This window comes from Balearica regulorum, chromosome 7 (genome assembly GCF_011004875.1).
Source record: "Balearica regulorum gibbericeps isolate bBalReg1 chromosome 7, bBalReg1.pri, whole genome shotgun sequence".
In the NCBI taxonomy this organism is placed as follows: domain Eukaryota; kingdom Metazoa; phylum Chordata; class Aves; order Gruiformes; family Gruidae; genus Balearica; species Balearica regulorum.
In genome coordinates, this window is record NC_046190.1 from 36,180,924 (window position 1) to 36,200,613 (window position 19,690).

General features: G+C 38.8%; 1 protein-coding gene across 2 annotated transcripts; it reads left to right on the plus strand.

Moving 5' to 3' along the window:
• The first annotated feature begins 8 nt into the window (after nt 1-8).
• Nucleotides 9-19,656, plus strand: SUPV3L1 (Suv3 like RNA helicase). 2 transcript variants are annotated; one of them, XR_012836411.1, is made up of 15 exons: nt 9-312; nt 6,018-6,095; nt 6,373-6,480; nt 8,100-8,214; nt 9,069-9,237; nt 10,486-10,597; nt 10,883-10,960; nt 12,098-12,189; nt 13,111-13,291; nt 13,706-13,799; nt 14,446-14,665; nt 15,034-15,114; nt 16,623-16,799; nt 18,320-18,744; nt 18,841-19,391. XR_012836411.1 is itself a non-coding variant. In XM_075758914.1 (15 exons), exons 1-15 carry the CDS (start codon nt 72-74, stop codon nt 19,334-19,336), a joined length of 2,391 nt encoding a protein of 796 aa, XP_075615029.1. In that variant the 5' UTR covers nt 9-71; the 3' UTR covers nt 19,337-19,656. The 2 variants fall into 2 exon arrangements, 1 of the variants encoding a protein (XP_075615029.1); XM_075758914.1 differs by having other exon boundaries at nt 18,320-18,468; nt 18,841-19,656.
• The last annotated feature ends 34 nt before the right edge of the window (nt 19,657-19,690 follow it).

Consider the following 19,690-nt stretch of genomic DNA (forward strand, 5'->3'; position numbering starts at 1 on the left):
GCGGTCGCGCGGTTGACGCGCGATGACGCGCGAGCCCCGCGCCGTGCCGCCGCCGCTGCCCTTCGCTGCCGATGAGGCGGTGCGCGTGGCCGCTGCTGCGGCTCCCGGCGCGCGTGGGGCTCGTCCTCCGCCATGGGGGAGCCGCCGCCGCCCGGCTGCCCGCCGCCGCGTCCTCCTCTTCCTCCTCAGTCGGCGGGGACGGCGGCTCCCGGGCCCCCGACACCTCTCTCTTCGTGCCTGTGCCGCTGAAGCCCGTCGACGACGCCGCCGAGGAAGATGTGGGCGCCGAGCTCACGCGGCCCCTCGACAAGGGTGAGCGCGGGCGGCTGTGAGGCGGAGGCGACTGTTGGGTAGGGACCGTGAGGCGGCGGCGGGAAGGGGCAGCGCGGGCCTTGTCCGTCCTCTTCCCGCCGGGAACGGAGGGGCTGGGTCCTCGTGAGGGCTGAGAGGAATTGGCGCCGGGCGGCCCATCCTGTGGGCGGGCGTCGTCTGTCCTTCCCCGCGGGGCCCGCCGCTCCGTTCCGGTTGTTTCTTGGGGGTTTATCTGTTGAGAGCAGGGGGGCTTTCCTTGCGGCTTAGCTGACCGGTGTGGCCTGCGAAGGTGAAAGTGGGATAAAAGCTGTCAGGTGAGGTAATATGACCCATCGTGAGGTTTTTACCAAGGCCCATTAGGTGTGCCCAGTGTGGAGGAAAAAAAATCTGTTGACCTAGTTCTTCCACTCCCTATTTTGGCGCAGTCAGGGTGAAGGTTCTTGATGTGAGGGTGGTCCCATGGCTAACCTGAAAGCATTATGAAACCATAACTGCATCTGAACTTGAAAGTAATAATTTTGTCAAAACCTGATATATTTCTCAAAACCCGCCTGCTATGTGAGGAAAGGCTGAGAGAATTGAGTTTGTTCAGCCTTGGGAAAAGAAGGCTTAGAGGAGACCTCATCACCATGTTCCATTGCTTGAAGGGTGGCTACAAAGAAGATGGAGACTCTCTTTTTACAGAGAGTCATACGGAAAAGAGGAGGGGTAAAGGGTGCAAGTTACTTCTGGGGGTATTCCAGTTGGATGCAAGAGGAAAACTTTTCACAATGAGAATGACCAGCCATTGGAATACTCTCCAGTGGTGGCTTCCCCAACATTGGACACTTTGAAGATTCAGTTGGACGAGGTGCTGGGCCATCTTGTCTAGACTGTGCTTTTGTCTAGAAGGAGCTTTTGCCAAGAAAGGTTGGACCAGATGATCCTTGAGGTCCCTTCCAACCTGGTATTCTGTGATTCAAATATTGGTGTTACAAACAGAGGAGCATCGTTGGTGTGTGAATGTGCCTGGATCAAAATTGGGCAAAACATTCAGTATTTCTAGTTATGGGCCACCAGTGTTAGAAACTTAAGTATAATTTTCAGTTAGAACAATGCAAGTCTGTTTGTGTATTCTTGGATTTGCACATCTTAAAGTATGAGCAAGTAAACATTAAGTATAGGTTTCTGTTTATCAGCTGGGAAAGCTGTGTCAAGAACTATCTGCTTCAGTGCCCTCTGTGTCATGAGAGCTGCTGAGTATGTCAGAAGCAAAATAGGAGTTTGAACTTCAGTCTTGAAGTAAAGTAACATCTTTCTCAAAGTTTTATGTTTCTCTTTTATGTACCTGCTAGGTATATATCCTGTCAATTTACTTGACACATTAATTTTTGACACTTAAGTGGAAGCAGAAGAAATTCTGTTGTTGACCTTTAGATGCTCTATACTTCTGTTCTTTGATGTCTTTATATACAATTATATCTCAAGAACCATTGAGTGAGTTGTAACTGCTTTTTCAGTGTTTGCTTTAATTATAAACCATACATCCTGTTCATTATTCATCTGTGTTCAGTCTTCTGCTCAGGAATGGTCTTATTTTATCTAGCTGTGCCAGAACACTATATTTAAAGACTCGATAAATAAAAAACAAGTTCTTGCTCCTTTTGATGTTTGGTGATCTCAAAGCAAGTGAATGGAAACTTTTTTTCTTTATATGTTCTCCTAAGTAAGTGTTCTGATGGCATATTATTTGTATTAACCCCAGGTACAGGAAACATGGGAAAATGATCTTAACTTGTTCAGAGCCCTTGAGAAAAAAAATACCTGGCCCTGACAGCTAAAAGGTCTAGCTAGGAGAAAACAGCTGAACAGCTGTAATGCAAAAAATCTCTGTTGTTTTCAGACTTGTTTTTGAGTGTCGTCTTAAATTAGTACTGCATTCCTCAGATGCCAATAAATATGAACAGCGGCATCTTACTTGTATGTTACTCATCTCGTTTATTAAATAAGTGGTTATGTTGGATTGCTTCAAAGTTACAACTAAAATTCTCTGGGAAAATAAAGTTTGATCTCTGCTAACTTGTCGAGAGAGAACAGATTGGCTAAAATTATTTAGGTTCCCACAGGTGAAAATCAATTACTTCAAACTGCCTGAAGTTCTTTCATGTGAGACTTACGAGGAATACCAGCCAGGTGACCAGTATGGTGCTTGTCTGGCTTGTTGGCCTGTAGTGCTCTCTCTCTGTTGCCGTCAGTAATTTTGTATTTTGAAACTCATCAATAACGTTATAGAGCAAACTGAATGAGGCCTTCCTTAGCAAATATAATCCATTCTCTTTTATGAAATAGTCTTCCTTAGCTTCCCCCTTCAGATTCTGACCACGCACAGTGTCATACATCTGTGTTTTTTGATATTTTGAACGAAGATACTCTGTCAGATTCTACTGTCAAATACTGAACTAGATTCAGTAAAGAAAATTGTATTTACAGGTTTTATGATTACAGCTTGTGAAGAAGCTTTGTTACTTATAGTGCGCATAATTCCAGTGTGAATCACCTTGTTAGCTTGCTAGTTGCTGAAGTGAGACAATGATCATAGTTTTCATGCTAGTCAAAGACTGTCAGTATAACAGAAGCCTTTTTAGAAGCTTACTTTTGCAAAGCCAGTTTTGCAAAACCTTTCTAACAAACCTGCCGCTTAACAGCGTGTAGTGGAATTCATTCACAGCTGCATCTGTTTTCTGCACCTTCATGGGAAGTGCATCCTTATGATTGGTGATGTATGCTTTCAATTATTGTGCATCAAATAGGTTACAGTTAGAAGGAGCTTTGCTATTGAGCTTCTTTTACAGAGATTATGGCAGAATCTGTCTTTTTGTAGCCTTTCATTGCTTTTACATTAGTAATGTTTCTGATATATTTGTGTGATGATAGTACGCTTGTGAAAAGCCCAAATGCAGTGTTATGGGTAACAACAGAACAATATGAAATACTGTATGATGGAATGATTTAAGATCTAAGTAGGTGTTTGCTAAACCCCTTGTATGATTGCCTCGTCGAACAAGCTGATTGTTGAGTGAGTAGGTAATACATGAGCACATTATAGTGAAATATCTAAGGACCAGTTATGTAAAAAAAATAATACAGAAAAAATAAACCATGATGTTAAAATTAGATAGGAGGGTGAAAGGGACAAGAGGTCTGCTAATGCATGTGCTATCAAAAGAAAGGAGTGTAGAGAGCAATGAGAGAAGGTGTCGTAAAGGTAAGTGATCTGCTATCAGTAGAGGTTGAAGTACCTGGCTTCATGATCTTCAGTACCAGGCCTGAATGCTGCCAAGTCAGTGGGCAGCACAAATTAGGTTTGGTTTGAATATGGGCCTCCTGATGTGCAGATGATCCATTACCCATTATATAAATAAATGTAAACAGAAAAATCTACTGTCTGAAAAATCAGCCCTTTGTGCCATGTGGCTTCAGAGAAACCTTGATATGTTGTTGATTTAGAGCCCTAATGCTCAGTTGTCATATCAAATGTCAATTCTGTGGCGTCAATTGTCAGACCATGGGGCTGTGCTTACTAGTCAGAAACATATGCTAGGGAAGACGAGGTTGTTGTCAGCAATTCATGCATCAGAAACAGGAGGCGCCTGAACAAGTGGATTAGCTAGATGCACAAGGTCACTTGGGCTGGACAATAGAAGTCTAATAGTTCTGGAGGAATTTTAAAATAAAACACTTAACTGCCTCAGTGGTAGCACACAGGCTTACTGAAATGGACTGTTGTCATCTCAGATGCAGGAAAATGACTGAAAAGTCTTCCTGCATATAGAGCTGAAATATCTAAATGAATCTGATATATTGGAGGCTAACGGCATCATTTCTGAACTTAACTGCAGAGTCAGGCTGTCTTTTTACACAGAACCTTAAAAATACTGCTGAGATGTCAAAGTAATTGAGGAGTAAGAGCTAAAATAATGTTCTAGAATGAGAAAACAGAAAGGGAAATTTTAAAACAGAATTGAATAGTAAAAAGGGTAATGGTAGAGGCAGGACACAGGTCTCCTGAGTATGTACCCTGACTGTTAGCTGTTGCTGTAGAAGTAGTACTACGTGCAGTTCAATTAAGCTGATGTGGGCATGTCTAGTTGGAGTGCAATACCAGCTTTGTTTTGTTTTGATGCACCTTATTGTTAAGAGAAATACTTATTTGTGCTTAGGAAGGATCGTGACCTTGGATGTTGAGGGCTGCCACGGTCCCAATGTCATGTTGCCTTGGATAGTAACAAGTGTTCTGGCATTGACCTTTTCCTCTTGTAATAAGGCCAGTATGTGGTGAATTTAGATACATGGCTGAAGATGTGTTACTGTTATAACTTCTTATGGAAGCTCTGAAGAGAATTTAGCCCTGTGCTTTCTTTTAGTGCAGTGTTTTCCAATCTGTCTTTGATTTCTGGACCCTTAAACATTTTCTGATGAGAGTATGGATGCCTGTGTAGTAAATGTAAGCCTGCTGGCAATCTTGCTGAGTTACCTTTGTGAATGTTTCAGACTGTTAGTTAATCCATTAATAGATTACTGTAACCACACACAGGGTATGGGATTAGCCACTGCTCTTGTGCTTCTGGCTTTGCCTGCAGTTGAACTTTGCTGTATTCTTGTCACTTGATGATTTTCATTATGCAAAGTGGGTTATCTCTGTTCTAGAGTATAGTTCCTTGAAAAGAGAGGCGAGGTCGATCTCATGGGAAGCTTTCCGTTTCGTGGCAGATACTTCAAAGAGTTAGTTATGGAGTTAATTGCAGAGAGTAGAGCTTGGCAGTGTTGTGTTCAGTGACTTGTTCTGACAGACCAGTGGTGTGCTGCAGTATGTATCGGTTCTAGCATTTTATAATATAGGATTTGTAGACTTGAATTTTGAGAATAATGTAAGTTTATGGATATATATCATGATATTTGCTAGGTTGGTGTGAATTTCTGATCTGCTGTTGGTGGGCAGGGGACACGATTTTGCCATTGTGATTTAACTAACCTTTAATAAACTAAATTCAGAGTGTATGTTAGTAAATACAATTTTATTGCAACTGTGAACTTGCCTTTCAGGGGACAGAAAGCATTTATTAATAAATTTACAATAAGACATGTTTACAAACAAACCTGAGTAATTTGTGATGCATATGAAGAAAGTCTGTTAAGTTTTCTTCTCTCCTCCTTTATTTAACATGTGCATCTGTCTTGCCTGATCTTTCTGGAGAGTGTATCTTGGAAGCAATGTGGAGGGAAGAAGGTCTCTCAGGATATTTTAGTAAAAGCTGTTACCAAGTGGTTTAAGCAGATTTACTTTTACGTTAAAACCTGCTGTTTCCCGATAGGTGCTGCTAAAAAGCAAACAAAACCACCCCAAAACCTTAATTAGTTTGTTCCGTAATATGTTTGCTGTAGGTTCGCACCTTTATGCTTTCCTATCAAGTACCAGGGAGAGTGTCTCTCAGATACTGACCTCATCTTCGTGGCAGTTCTTACTCTGCTGCAGTTTAAGATTGTTCTTTTCTACAATAGGTTCAATCATTGATTGTGTTTCATTTAGGGAGGGAGACATTTGAGTCTGTTCAACTTGGCAAATACTTGCTCTCTCCAAAATAAAGAGACTATGGGCCATGATCTTTGGGTCAGCAGAATTAATTTAATTTTTATCAGACTAAAAAAACATTACTCTTTTTCTGCAGGTGAAGTTCTAAAAAACTTAAATAAATTCTACAAAAGAAAAGAAATCCAAAGACTGGGAGCAGAAAATGGATTAGATGGTAAGAAAATGTTGTAAGATTTTTATTAACTTTTTTTAAATGTGAAATCTGTTTTTATTTGGTAATGGTATTAGGTAGATCTGATCTTTTATGTGTCTCATGACACTGCTTGTTTAGGTTCTCTCTGTCACTCAGTTCAAATAACCTTCATCTTTACTTGTAGTATCTCATGTTAAGGTAGAGGTTTTTAATGGGGCTGCTTCAGTGTTTTGTTGAGTGTTTACAAATATGGGTTTGTGATCTCGGTCACGTTCACTTTGTTCCTTTTTTTTGGCAGCTCGCCTGTTTCACCAAGCGTTTATAAGCTTTAGGAAGTATATCATGGAATCCAGTTCTGTGAGTGCTGATTTGCATATTATTCTCAATGATATATGCTGTGGTGCAGGCAAGTATCTGGAGTGCTTGTAAAATAAAATACATGGTTTTTGTCTTGTTTTTGACCTGTATGCTTACCTACATACCTGTGGACCCCCCTGCTATGCTGTAAAAGAGGTTAAAAATCACTGCTTCCTCTTCAGAAACATTTGTGCCATCCTATGGAGTCCTTAAATCTTCTGAAGTGGAAACAAAAGAGGTGGAGGTCTTGGCAAGAAGCAGCCTGTTGTTTTATAGCATCCGTTCACTGCTGAAATGAAAACAGTACTGTTCAGTTTATTCCTCTCTTAAAAATTCAGTAGTCACTAGGGGGCACTTTGAGAGTTTTCTCCTGGCCAGGTGGCTTTACATACTTGGGAATACAGCTCTGTGACTGCTCTGCGTCACTGTGGCACTAATAGGAGTGTTGTTTCCTTGCTTACTGCATCGTGTGTTGTAATTAAGGGCACTTAACCAAGAGGTGATGTGAGCTGGTAACAGCAGAAACAGCCTTCTGCAGAGTCTGAGCTTCAGATCTTTGGCGTAGTTATCTGTGTCTTTAATTATGGTAATTTAAAGGTTAGAGTGGACATAAGTTTTGCCTTAAAATGTAAGTGTGTAGATTTTAAATGTTTATCTTCTTAGGAAATTTAAAGTGTCTTTTTATTATAGTTGTGCATAAAATCTTCCACAATTCCCTCATTTCCACTCCTTATTTACTTGTATGTGAGCATTGTTTATGTTGCCTTAAAACTCACACATATAGGAGTGTAAAGGGTTGTTTATTGCGGCAGTTTTGAAGTTTTTTAGTTGAGCTTTGCTTGTCCAAAGATGATAATTGAAAATACTACACTTTTTAAGTTTTTTAAATTCTTAACAATAATTTTGATTCATTGAATACTAATTCTCAATTTTTAAAAAACCCCTCAAACCAAAAAACACTACTTTTTTTTTTGTATGAGTGTGTTTGATAATAAAAGTTTTTTAGATCCAGATAGTTCTTTGAAATTCTATGAGAGTTGGACAATTGGAGTGTGACCTGAAATGACACCTTTAAGGCCACACATCTGTTCTGCAAACATTCAAAAGAATGAAATTGGGTGTCTCTTCTGAGTTGATTTTTTCCATTTTTGTTTTCTCACCTAGGAACTGGAGACTCAGGATTTTGAACCGGCATCCCAAGTTTTAGTAGCTTAGAGAAGCTATAAACTATTCTATTTTTCTGTGTTCATTCATCAAAGAATTTTAGAAGCTTTTATTTTATTTTATTCCAATGCAGCACATGAATTTAAGAAGAAAAGGCTAAAATCTTCTTAGGACAGAAAAGCTGTTTCTCATCCAACTTTTCTGTAGCTTCTCATTTTATTTAGAAGTTCTCTAGACGTGTGGGCTAGCCAGAGTGAATATACTGAAATGAGATTTTTTTTTTCCGTGCTATTATGTTTACATTACATTGCTTAATGAGTCATGTTGGTTTACCTTTCTGCCATTGAGATAATTATTGAACTTTGTAGAGAGTCAGAAGTTGAAAGAATTATGTAAGTGTGTGGTGGAAGAAGTAGATTTTTTTTTTTTTTTTTTAAAGTTTATTATGAAGATGCACACCTTCAGACAAGCAAGCAAACTTTCCTAAAAGGGTTTGTCTTCTAGGTCACGTGGATGATCTCTTTCCATTTTTCCTGAGACATGCAAAGCAGATCTTTCCGATGCTGGACTGTATGGATGATCTGCGCAAGATCAGTGATTTAAGATTGCCTCCCAACTGGTCAGTGTGTTTAAGTAGTGTCATAGAATTTCATAGTCTGTGGACTTAAGCTTTATGATGTATAATTGCATTATATTTTCAGTTCCATTTTTCTGTTTTTACAACAATTTGTGTCAGGAATGGGACAGACTTTTTAGTAGGGCCTGTAGCGGTAGGACAAGAGGTAATGGTTTTAAACTGAAAGTGGGTAGATTCAGACTAGATATAAGGAAGAAATGTTTTATCATGAGGATGCTGAGACACTGGCACAGGTTGCCCAGAGAGGAGGTAGATGCCCCATCCCTGGAAACATTCAAAGTCAGGTTGGACGGGGCTCTGAGCAACCTGATCTAGTTGAAGGTGTTCCTGCTCATTGCGAGGGGGCTGGACTAGATGGCCTTTAAAGGTATCTTCCAACCCAAACCATACTATGATTCTATGATCTTTGTTACAAGATATGTTGCAAGCAATTATAAAGAAAATAAGATTACATCAGCTATGAAAGTTGCTGAGTTGGTATTGCCTTTCCAAAAAGCTGCCTTCTGGCTGTATCTGTTTGGGAGGTAGCGCACCAGAACCTTAAAATGCTAATATACCCAAGGAGAGAGACCATGATAATGAGAATTATTTTGAACACGATGTGTGAATTCCACTCTAAATCTTTGAAAGCGTTGTATGCTGTAGAAGATGAATGTATAAGACATAGTAACCTCTTTATACTGTCTCTATTTAAGAATTTGATCTTTCTGCTTTCAACACACGTTAATAAGTCCATTAATAAGTGAATGTTTAAGCTAATTTGCAATTTCCCCTCAGTCAGTATCCAGAACACCAGATAAATCTGCAACAGATCTGCTTTTTTGTGATTGTTTTAGGTATCCTGACGCCAGGGCTATTCAGAGAAAAATAATATTTCATGCTGGTCCTACAAACAGTGGAAAAACTTACCATGCTATCCAGAGATTTTTGTCAGCAAAATCTGGAATATACTGCGGTCCACTAAAACTTCTGGCTCATGAGATCTTCCAAAAGAGTAATGATGCTGTCAGTATGTTATATTACTTACCTACATCCTTAGTACTGGAACAGTCTCATGAATGTATGTTTGTAAAGCGCTGTAGTTGCTTAAGGTAGTCCATGAAGCAGTGTGCTTGAACCTTTATGCCTTTGCTTTGCAGTAGTGTCAGCTCATGTGAATACCATTTGTGGATTTCTGCTTTAGGCGTGCAGAATGGAACATTGTTTCCCCAAATGGAACATCACTTTCCCCAAAGCACATGCCGTGCAATCATCCCTGTAACCTGCCTCCATTTTCATGTAATTTTTCCCTCCCTGGGTTTAGCTAGGTTCTACCAGTAGCTTTTTCAGTGTGAAAACCGTGTCTTCTTTTACCCATGACCTTTATTTTAGCTTGTTCACAAGAAATTACCCTTGCTTAAGTCCCCTCAGCCTTCTGTTTCAATGTTTAAATATATTTCATTCAACCGTCTAACAAAAAGTTCTGCAGCTTCAGATGTGTTGAGAGCAGTGCTGTGTATCAGGTCCCTAGAGGAAGCTTTCTTTAGTACTTCTTTTTTTATTGCTTCCAGCATCTTTTTGAAGGCTCCTCACTCACCAGTGTGTATGTACAGTAGTGTTTACCAAATGATCTTGTGTTTTCGCTTTTTTTAATAAGTCTATGATTTAGAATTTGTAATTTCCTATTATTGGTTTATCAAAGCATCACATAAGAAAGATTGGCTTTTCCTAGGAGATACCTGTAACATTTTTACTGTGTAGCGAACGTGGATAGCATGTAGTGGTGTTCCTTGTTAGTAGAGTTACTGCACACAAGGTGGTGGCCCCTGCTGTCTCTCACAGCTAGTCCTCATGAACTCTTGCTGCATGAGTATGAGACAGCAGGGCAATCACTAAATGAACTGGAGGAGGCTGGAGCTTGCAAGGCTCCTTTGCTGCTGACCTTGCTTTATGAGCCCCTTGTACTACAGCTCTTCGACAGATCTTTTGTTGCAGATGTGACAACTCTGAAATGCTCAGAGGAAGATATAATCTCCTGCAGGAGCAGGGGAGGGCATCTAATTACAGATACTACCTCTTCATTATACTCTTCAGTCTGATAGGACTTAAATATAGGGCACAAATCTCAAAAGGCTGAGTAGTTATTTTCTGGATAGCTTCCATTATACTGTCTTTAAAAGTACTTTTAAGAAACTGATTTATTTTTTTTCCCCTTTGGAAAGGATATTCTGTTATAGTCGAGAAATTTAACATGAGTTTTCTGCTTTCCTTTAGAATGTGCCATGCGACTTGGTGACAGGGGAAGAGCGCGTGTATGCCAATGAAGATGCCAGACAAGCTCCTCATGTTGCTTGTACCATTGAAATGTGCAGCACTAATACACCTTGTATGTATACAAAACTATTGCAGTCATATCTGTGGTACCTTTATGTTTATTATTGCTTGGACTCTGAAGTAGCCAAGCTATTCTGAATGACTCTTACTTGAACAATTTCTGAACTGTGTTAGAACAGTTAATAAAACCTGGATCATCTCAGAATAGCTTTTTGGTGGCAGAGGATTAGCTTGATTTGAGCAAATTTTTTAGAAAGCCTTCAAGTTCCTTCCTGTGTTGTATTGCTGTTCTAGATGCTCTTCCTTGGTGCATCATATTTTTCTTCTTTGTTTTAAGATGAAGTTGCTGTGATTGATGAAATCCAGATGATCAGAGATCCTGCCAGAGGATGGGCTTGGACACGAGCCCTTCTAGGTAAGCTTGTTAGTGTTGACAGTGAACTAGTTTAATGTGACTAAAATGGCACATTAAATTTAAGCTTAGCGGTCAGTATATTTATAAGTGGTTACCATGTGTGATGCAAAATAAAAGCGAGTATTGTTTCTTCATGTATCTTCTCACAGCAAGTTAGAGAGATACTCTGCCTCAAAGGATTTGTCTGTATGGCAGTGAGCTCTCATGTTTAACTTAATGAATGTTTTTTTAAAAAAATTATTCTCTAAGTTATACAGATGCCTTTTTTAGTTTTGCTTCCTTGGATAATACAGAGTCTTTGTGTTGTTACGCTGTGCTGTCCTTTAACATTGATTATTTTCTAGAAGTATGGGGTTTTTTGTTCAATTAAAGCAACACAATTTTTCAGAGATTTCATTATGAAGACATACTGTTAAATGTATGGCAACATGGTGAAGATTAAATATTTTGTAGTGTTAATTTCAAATGGCTCATTTATAGGGCTTCATTGGTCTGTTAATTTCTTTTAAAAATGCTTCTTTTGATAATTGTAGAATTTTTCAAGAGGAATTTTTGAAACTAATTTTTCCTCAAATTTGGAACAGAAGTTTAGAATCTGATTCTCCCTGTGCTCTTCCCTTCACTGCTTTTGATGCTAAGTTTTAACAGGATGATTTGTCACACTTCCCCTACCTGCCACTTTTTCCCCTTTTTCTATTCTGACTGCATTAGAGACGTATTCATAATTTTAGGTGGTCATGCAGAAAACAAAGCTCTTCAGTTCTGCTGTGGTTTGGGAGTTAGTAAAACATTAGTAGTAAATAAAACACGCTCAAAGCTTTGCTCCATTTGTTCAGTGGTTAGGGTATTTTGTTTTGGCTGAGAGGATGCAACAAGGTGTTAGCTGCTGCTGATCATACTAATGGATTTCAAAGTCTTGCTAATACAAGATCAAGAGCAGCTGGAGCTCTTCTAGGAAGTAGTGTATTGTGTGAGAGGCTCTAGGTACTGGTTTGGGATGTGGAAGGAGGTGAAATGTCCTCATTGATGTGTTAAGCAAGCAAAATGTAATTTTGGGGTAACTTAAAAGTCAGCTAAAGCTACTGTTGTCTATAAATATGTAACATTTTGCATTTTATTTCATTGGATCTTGTTCAGGACTCTGTGCAGAAGAAATCCACGTTTGTGGAGAAGCTGCTGCTATTGACTTGGTGACAGAGCTCATGTACACTACAGGGGAGGAAGTTGAAGTAAGTTCTTTAATTCCGTAAAGTTACAGACAGAACATCAGTTTTTCCTTGCTGAAAACAGAATTTGGAGTCTTTTGGGGATATCACTGATCAAAGTTATTCTTGCAGGAGTTATTGTTAAAATGTTTCTCAATTCCTGTAAGCAAGAGGAGATGTTGCAGATTTTTTTTATTTTTTTTTTAATAGTGGTATTGTTTTGCTTAAAGAAGGTGAATGCTTTCCTAACTTCCCCTCAGGGAATGCTACAGCTGTTTAGGGCCTTTCTTTACAGTTCTGTTCTTCCTGGAGGAGTACACAGTGCCCTCAAGTTTGCTTAGGTTACTGGATTTGTTGATAGTTATTCTCCATATGATGAGGAGAGGTGTAAAAGAGCTAATGCTTCTGGAAGAAACTCGTTGAAAGATCTCTGAAACCCAGCTTTACTGCCACAATTTTTTTGTTGTTGGGAAGATTCCTTTGTGAGGAATATTTAAAAGCATAAAATGTGGTCCTAAGAAAGTCCAGCCTGCATGATTTCCTTGTGAATTAGCTGTAGCTGTATATATCTGTGTGTGGTGGGACATCTAATTCTGAAAGGGGACCAGTTACAGCATTCAGGTGACTGACTGAAAACAGACTCATTTCTTGATAGAATGGCTATTGCTACATAACCTGTATACTTCTTTTTGTGAATCTAGTTTACGTGTAAAAATATACAGTTCTTGTGTTTCTTGAAAAGGCTGTATAGTTCTCAGCTTGGCAAGTTCTGCAAGTATGCAAGTGCATAAGGTGTATGTCACCTTCTCCCAGTAGTTATCCTTTCAGGACTGTGAGAGGTCCCTCAGTGTTACAATCAATTGAGATAATAGCCATGCTGGCTGATATTCCACAGGAATTTTTCATTTTAGAACATACTATCTCTGACAACTCCTTTAATTCTAGGTGCGGAACTACAAGAGACTCACTCCTCTTACTGTGCTGGATTATGCCTTAGAATCTTTAGATAATCTCCGGCCTGGGGACTGCATTGTCTGTTTCAGTAAGAATGACATTTACTCAGTCAGTCGACAGATTGAAGCCAGAGGATTAGAATGTGCCGTCATATATGGCAGTCTGCCACCAGGTAAAGCACTCTTCCTTTTATTTTTAAGAGAATGTTCTGCTTCTTGCTGCTTTCTTAGAAATTTTATTTAAAATGAAGCATTACAAGTTTTCCTAGTTTTTCATCTCTCTCTTTCATAGTCAAAGTTATCAACTTTTCTTGACTGGTGTTTTAATCTTGGGATTAGACTTTTATTATGTACTTAATATTGATCTCCAGATAGATGTAAGTAAAGGAAGTCTACCCACAGCTCTGGAAATGATTTAAATCCCTCCTGCCCCCTTCCCCCCAACCACAGCCAAATACCAATCAAATACCTTTTTTTTTTTTTTTTTTTTTCCCCTCAGCCTATTATAAAGGCATCAGGCTTAGTGATACATTGTCTTTGTTTTGTAAGAAGAGTTTGCTATGTGAACTGTTTTGTCATTCATTTAGGAACAAAACTTGAACAGGCAAAGAAATTCAATGATCCTGATGATCCATGCAAAATTTTAGTTGCTACAGATGCAATTGGAATGGGACTCAATTTGTAAGTACTCGGAACAGGTTACAGTATGATTTTTTTTTTGGGTTATGTAATATGCATTAGTTTCCTCGCTTGCTTTCCCCCAGTTTGACTAATTTGGCTGGATATCTGCCATGTCTAGGTAACAGAGTACATACATTTTAATTCTGAAGTAGTGATCAATTTGATTGGGTAGAGCTAAGCTTTAATTCTAAAACCGATTCTAAGAATTAAATGGCTAATTTGGCCTAATTCTGTGTGATTGTAGACACTGTTAAGATCCTTTTGATTCACTGGGGTCGGATGTGCTAGGTTGTCAAGAGTATCAGTCCAGTTTCAGATATATTATGTTGCTGAAGGCAATGCAGCCACATTGTTATAAACTACTGAGGCAGATGACAATGAATGGATTGGCACATATTAGGATTGTTGTGTGTAGGGATGATGATTCTCCTGCAACTAACCAGTAGTCCTGCCCTGCCCTTTTGAATATGCTATGTCTGTAAGTAGCATTTGTGGCCGCTTAATTTATGGAGGGAAAAAAGTCCCCAAAACAGAAAAAAAAAAAAAGAAAAGAAAAAAGGCTTTAATTCTTCTGTAGTAGGTTATTTATTGGAAATAATTTGCAAAAAAAGGATTTCTCTTTGTTTTTTCCCCCGAACTATTTCAGGTGTATAAAAAGAATAATTTTTAACTCTATAGTAAAGCCAACTATCAATGAGAAGGGAGAAAAGGAAATAGATTCCATTACAACTTCTCAGGCTCTACAAATCGCAGGCAGAGCTGGGCGTTATGGCTCATCCTTCAAACAAGGAGAAGTCACTACAATGCATCGTGATGACCTTATGCAGCTGAAGGAAATTTTGAGTGAGCCTGTGCGCCCTGTGAAGGTGAGCGGCTTAGTACCCAGTTTGTACAGATGTGCTCTGGAGCTGTTTTGCTATGTTCTGATACCAAATTATTTTTTCTTGTGTGTCTACAATTTAGTAACAAAAATGGATTGTATCATGACAGAGTGACTATATGGCCCATTTGGAGGCTTGCAATATTTTAATATATATATTGAAACTGGTCTTTTAAGAATTAAAAGCTCAAACACAAAAGTTCTTAAGTTCCAGGTAAGTGTGCTAAACAAACTGGGCTCTGTAGGGTGCTTTGGTGTCTTGCATTTTTGTCTTTCTAGTGTTGGTTTCTGATGCACTAACTTAAGAACAATATTGAGAATTGATGGAAAATGTTTTCTTTCTTTTCCCTTTAGGCAGCTGGCCTGCATCCTACTCCTGAGCAGATAGAAATGTTTGCTTATCATCTCCCTGATGCCACTCTATCCAATCTAATTGTAAGAATGATCAAAATATTAACTTCTGCTTTAGAAACTAAGCATTGCTTATAGTCACTGCTTTTGTACGAACATGCACTTCGGGAGCCTAACAGCCAGCCTTGTGTGTATCTTTTATCAGTTGGATTCTTCTCTTGACCACAGCAGTGACTGCAAATACATTTAGAATGCTTAACTTTTCAGTGTTATAATAAATTTGAAAGCTGTTGAAGTGTTTAAATAAGTTTACGTGTGTTGAAGATTGTGCAACAACCTTTTTGTTTCACCTTTCCTGTATTTTAAATGTAGACATTTTGGTCATAGGCTGAAAATATTAGAGATTGAAATTTTGATAAATTTATGTGAAAATTCCTGAGCAACTGGGCTGATCATGTCAGATTTCTGAGCACTATATATTTCTGACATCTGAGCACTACCTGATTCTGTGGACCTTATGGTAAAACAGTGTCTGCTTAATTTGGAGGAAACAGATTTTTGTGGGATCTACTTGGTCTTACCATTAGCTGGATAGTAGAATTTTTAGAAGTGCCTAAACCTTTTAAAGCAGACATCAAGCTTCCAATGCTGTATCTAAAAAAAATAGTACACTGAGAAATTCTTAGTAGCTTTCATGGATTTAAATGCATATTATTGTTCTCTGCTCATGTACTGTTATGTAGCAAAGTGTACGATTTCTAACCTTGAGGTAGAAGATTATTCTTGGAGACCTCCTGGAAGACTTAGGCTGGTAGAGTAACAACACACTTTTAAAATTTTACTATTGAGAATTTCTGGGCTAGCATGGAAGTATTAAGATAAACAAAGCATGTTATTACTGATCCCTTAAGTATTCAGTCACATATTTAATTAAGCAACTCAGTGTTTCTTTAAAGATCTTTTTAAAAATCTTTCAAAGATTTACACTAGATAAATAATTGTGGGGGCCCATAAAAATTCCCCCTGCAGTGTGCAGTGGCATCTCTTCTTTCTTCAAACCTTGGATATGTTTCAGGTATTCTTTGAACTCTATTGCAATACCATATTTATCTTTTGATTTCTTTCTTCCTAAAATAGATCTGTTTCTGACATTGGGCTAAAAATACCTCAATTATTGATTTTTATGCTGTAAAGTTAGCTTTTTGGGTCACGCTAAGTGACAAACCTGGAACGAATTCTAAACATCGTAATAACTGGTTCCTGTGATTGTGTTCATTGTAACTAAAATGTATGCTTCCAGAACTTTGTATTGGATACTTAGGTGGCTAATTGAAAATGCTTAAATAAAGCATAGTGCTTTATATCTTTTCCTCTGATCCTCTGTTAGAGAATTTAATGAAAATCCTGTTAAAAGAGTAGAGAGAACTCCCCTGCCCCCTTTTTTATTACTGTGAGTCAAATTTGATATTTTTAACTGTTCTTTCAGTATAACTAGCCTTTGAAAAAACTAAATCATTGTTTGGTTTGGTAATATAAACTTTAACAACCCTCTCCTGTAATAACATCCTCTTTGTTTGGTTATGTTTTCACAGGATATTTTTGTGAGTCTCTCACAAGTCGATGGGCTTTACTTTGTCTGCAATATTGATGACTTTAAATTTCTAGCAGATATGATTCAGCACATTCCACTAAATTTGCGATCACGATACGTCTTCTGCACTGCACCCTTGAACAGAAAAGAGCCTTTTGTGTGTACCACATTGTTGAAGGTCAGTTATTTTTTTTTTCTTCCCAAAAATGTCGTGTTTATATTGGAGCAAGTGGGTCTTGGTGCATTGAGACTGTAGCTGCTCTATTTGTTGTGGGTTTTGTAATTGGATCATTTGAGAGCATTCTAAAAGTGCTCACAAGTTGTGATATAAAAGAGCTGGAGATATATATATTAAAAAAGTGGTTTTTAAAAATTGCATTCTTCACTGGTTTTGTTGGCCAAAGCTTTTAACTTCTGAGAACTGATTCTTATTTTGTGATGTAAATTAAAATTTGGATAGCTTTTATGCTGTTTGCCTCAGAGAATCCCACTGCTTGCCCTGCAGGTGATCTTTGAATGGGGAGAGATCAAAATTGTATTAGGTAGTCAGTTGTGCACTAAGCTTTGCAAGACAGTGTGTCTAAAAGTAGTCCTTAAAAACCAAGATACTGCTGCTTCAAGGTGTTAGCTTGTCAACAAAAAAACCCAATGTGGGCTTAAGTGTGATTGCTGATGTTGTAATACAGTTGCATAGAATTAAAACCCCAGAAAATACAGTGCTGTAAGTTGCTCTCAGTATTACATCATTTCACTTTTCAGGCCTCGATGAACTGTTTTCCACTCTGCCCTCAGAGTGATTATTTTGAGGAATTTGTAGGAATTTTAGAGACGGTGTTAAACAATTTTAATAAAAAAGTGTAAAAAGGAAACCGATGTGATGCACTCACATCCCAGATATTAGACGTGTGCTTTCAAAACCAGCTAATAATGCTGATTGATTTAAAGAGTTGGGAAAAAAAATACTAAGTGCCTCATTAAGAAAATGCTGAGCATTCAGATCCCAAGTAATGAAGGTACGGAGGGGCATAATACGATGTCAGAGGGAGGTAGGCTGTTGTGAATGCCTGCATGAATTTAAGCCCTGTTCATTGGCAAAACAAAACAAAACAACTTCTGGTATCAGCCAGTTAGGAAGCAGTTATTCCACTAGTTATTCCACGTCATCAGTGCTCCTGAAAATGTTAAATTTAAATCTTATTTGGCATGTTTATCTGTTAGTAAAAGAGCTGAGATGTCTAGATTTCAGAAGGGCTGATTTCTAGTGCAGATTAATCTGTTTGGGTTGTGAATAGTGTGTTTCCTAAGTAAAGGGAACACATTTAACATTTTCTCAACCCTGGAAATTCTGAGACAAGTTAATTAACAGAATAGGAGCAGGAGAAGACAGACAGACAAAGCCCATCTGTTTTGCTGTATGAAATCATATGCCTTCAGTGTTATGCTTTTCTGGATAGCTCTATACTTTTGTTGCTTAACTCTGTGCACAGCCCATGGACAAATTGTTTTAATGAGGCCTGGGAAAGGAGAGGTGACTCCTGTGTTGAGTAATTAAGTAAAAGAATGTTTGGCATTTGGGCTGTGTAAAACAAAGCAGGTATTTTCTGGAGTATTCTATGTATATGGACTCAAGGGCATTTAAGTCATTTGGGTTTTCTTCTTTCCTAACTGAGGACTTCACTGAATTTGCTTTTTTTTCAGTTTGCAAGACAGTTCAGTAGAAATGAACCTCTGACGTTTGACTGGCTTTGCCGGCACACCAAATGGCCGTTAGCTGCTCCGAAGAACATCAAAGAACTTGTACACCTTGAAGCTGTCCATGATGTTTTTGACCTCTATCTGTGGTTAAGGTATTGGTTTTGTGCCTGGAAATTATTTGTATTTTTTCCTAATTTTTATGACTTACAGTCCTAGAAAAGCAGTGTCTTCGAGCCTGTGTGGGCTCCTTTGATGGCCCTTTAGAGGATCTTGACAAATGCACGTGTAGCTATGTTGTGGGAGCAAGTCGTGGGTTCTGCAGAGAACAGTTTGTGACTGACAGAGAGACAGAAAGTTAGAAACAAGGTGATCCTGGATTGGAGCAGCTGAAATGCCACTTAAAATACAGTGGCCGTCCCATGCAACACGTAATTTTTTTTTTTTTTACTTTACATAGTATTTTGTCCCAGTCAGCAGTCCTTTAGTAAAAAGGTTTAATTGTGTGTTGTTTTGCCTCTCTTCAGTTACCGCTTCATGGATATGTTCCCTGATGCTGTCCTTGTAAGGGATATTCAGAAACAACTAGACGACATTATACAAGTTGGTGTCTGCAACATCACGAAGTTGATCCGAGCTTCGCAATCTGCTTCTGCTCCTGGCACAGCAGAAGTTGTGTCAGAAGACTTTCCTTTTTCAAGGACTAAGAGGGATACTAGGGTGGTTTCACACCATCATGGTGCAAAATCCACAGAGGCACTCTCTATTGCGGTGGAGGTTCCAACAGAAAGAAGAACAAGGAACTTGAAAGCCTATCGGTCTGCTACAAGGCAGGAGGATCTGAAGAGCCATGGACGTGGATCTCTTGCCAACAGATTGCTGCGTGAAGGACTTCTAACACAAGAAATGCTGAGACAGCTGGAGAGTGAGTGGCAGGATCAGCACAGGAATGGTAGAGAGGGCCTTGGTTCAAAAAGAGATGATCAGAATAATCCAAAGGAAACAGGGAAAAAGAAAAAATAGAATCCATGTCCTAATTCTGTTTAGTTTTTATTCATAAAATAAAATACTATTTTAATAACTTCTTTGGCATTTCATGTTTACACTGCTCCAGCTCATTGATGTTTTTCCTTCTCCTGTGACCGGTTACGTGAAGCACTCAGAGAAATGGACTCTTAAAAGCTCAGAGACCATAAGTTTGCTTTTACCAGTCAGCTGTACACTTCTTCAGTCGTGGTGTTCAGCCTGAGTGTATGATCTACTGCTATGTGAAAATCTGAACTTCATGTCTTCTTGCAAGATATCCTCACACCATTAATAAACGTCAGATATTTCACTAGTAATGAATTAGCTACTCATTCCGTCCCTTCCCAAAGG

What these genes read in the sequence shown, in the direction of transcription:
- SUPV3L1 (XM_075758914.1), top strand. Translation starts at nt 72, where the DNA reads ATGAGGCGGTGCGCGTGGCCGCTGCTGCGGCTCCCGGCGCGCGTGGGG. An exon ending in TCCAAAAGAGTAATGATGCT is followed by an intron (nt 9,238 to 10,485) that starts GTCAGTATGTTA and finishes GCTTTCCTTTAG; the next exon opens with AATGTGCCATGCGACTTGGT. An exon ending in AGCCTGTGCGCCCTGTGAAG is followed by an intron (nt 14,666 to 15,033) that starts GTGAGCGGCTTA and finishes TTTTCCCTTTAG; the next exon opens with GCAGCTGGCCTGCATCCTAC.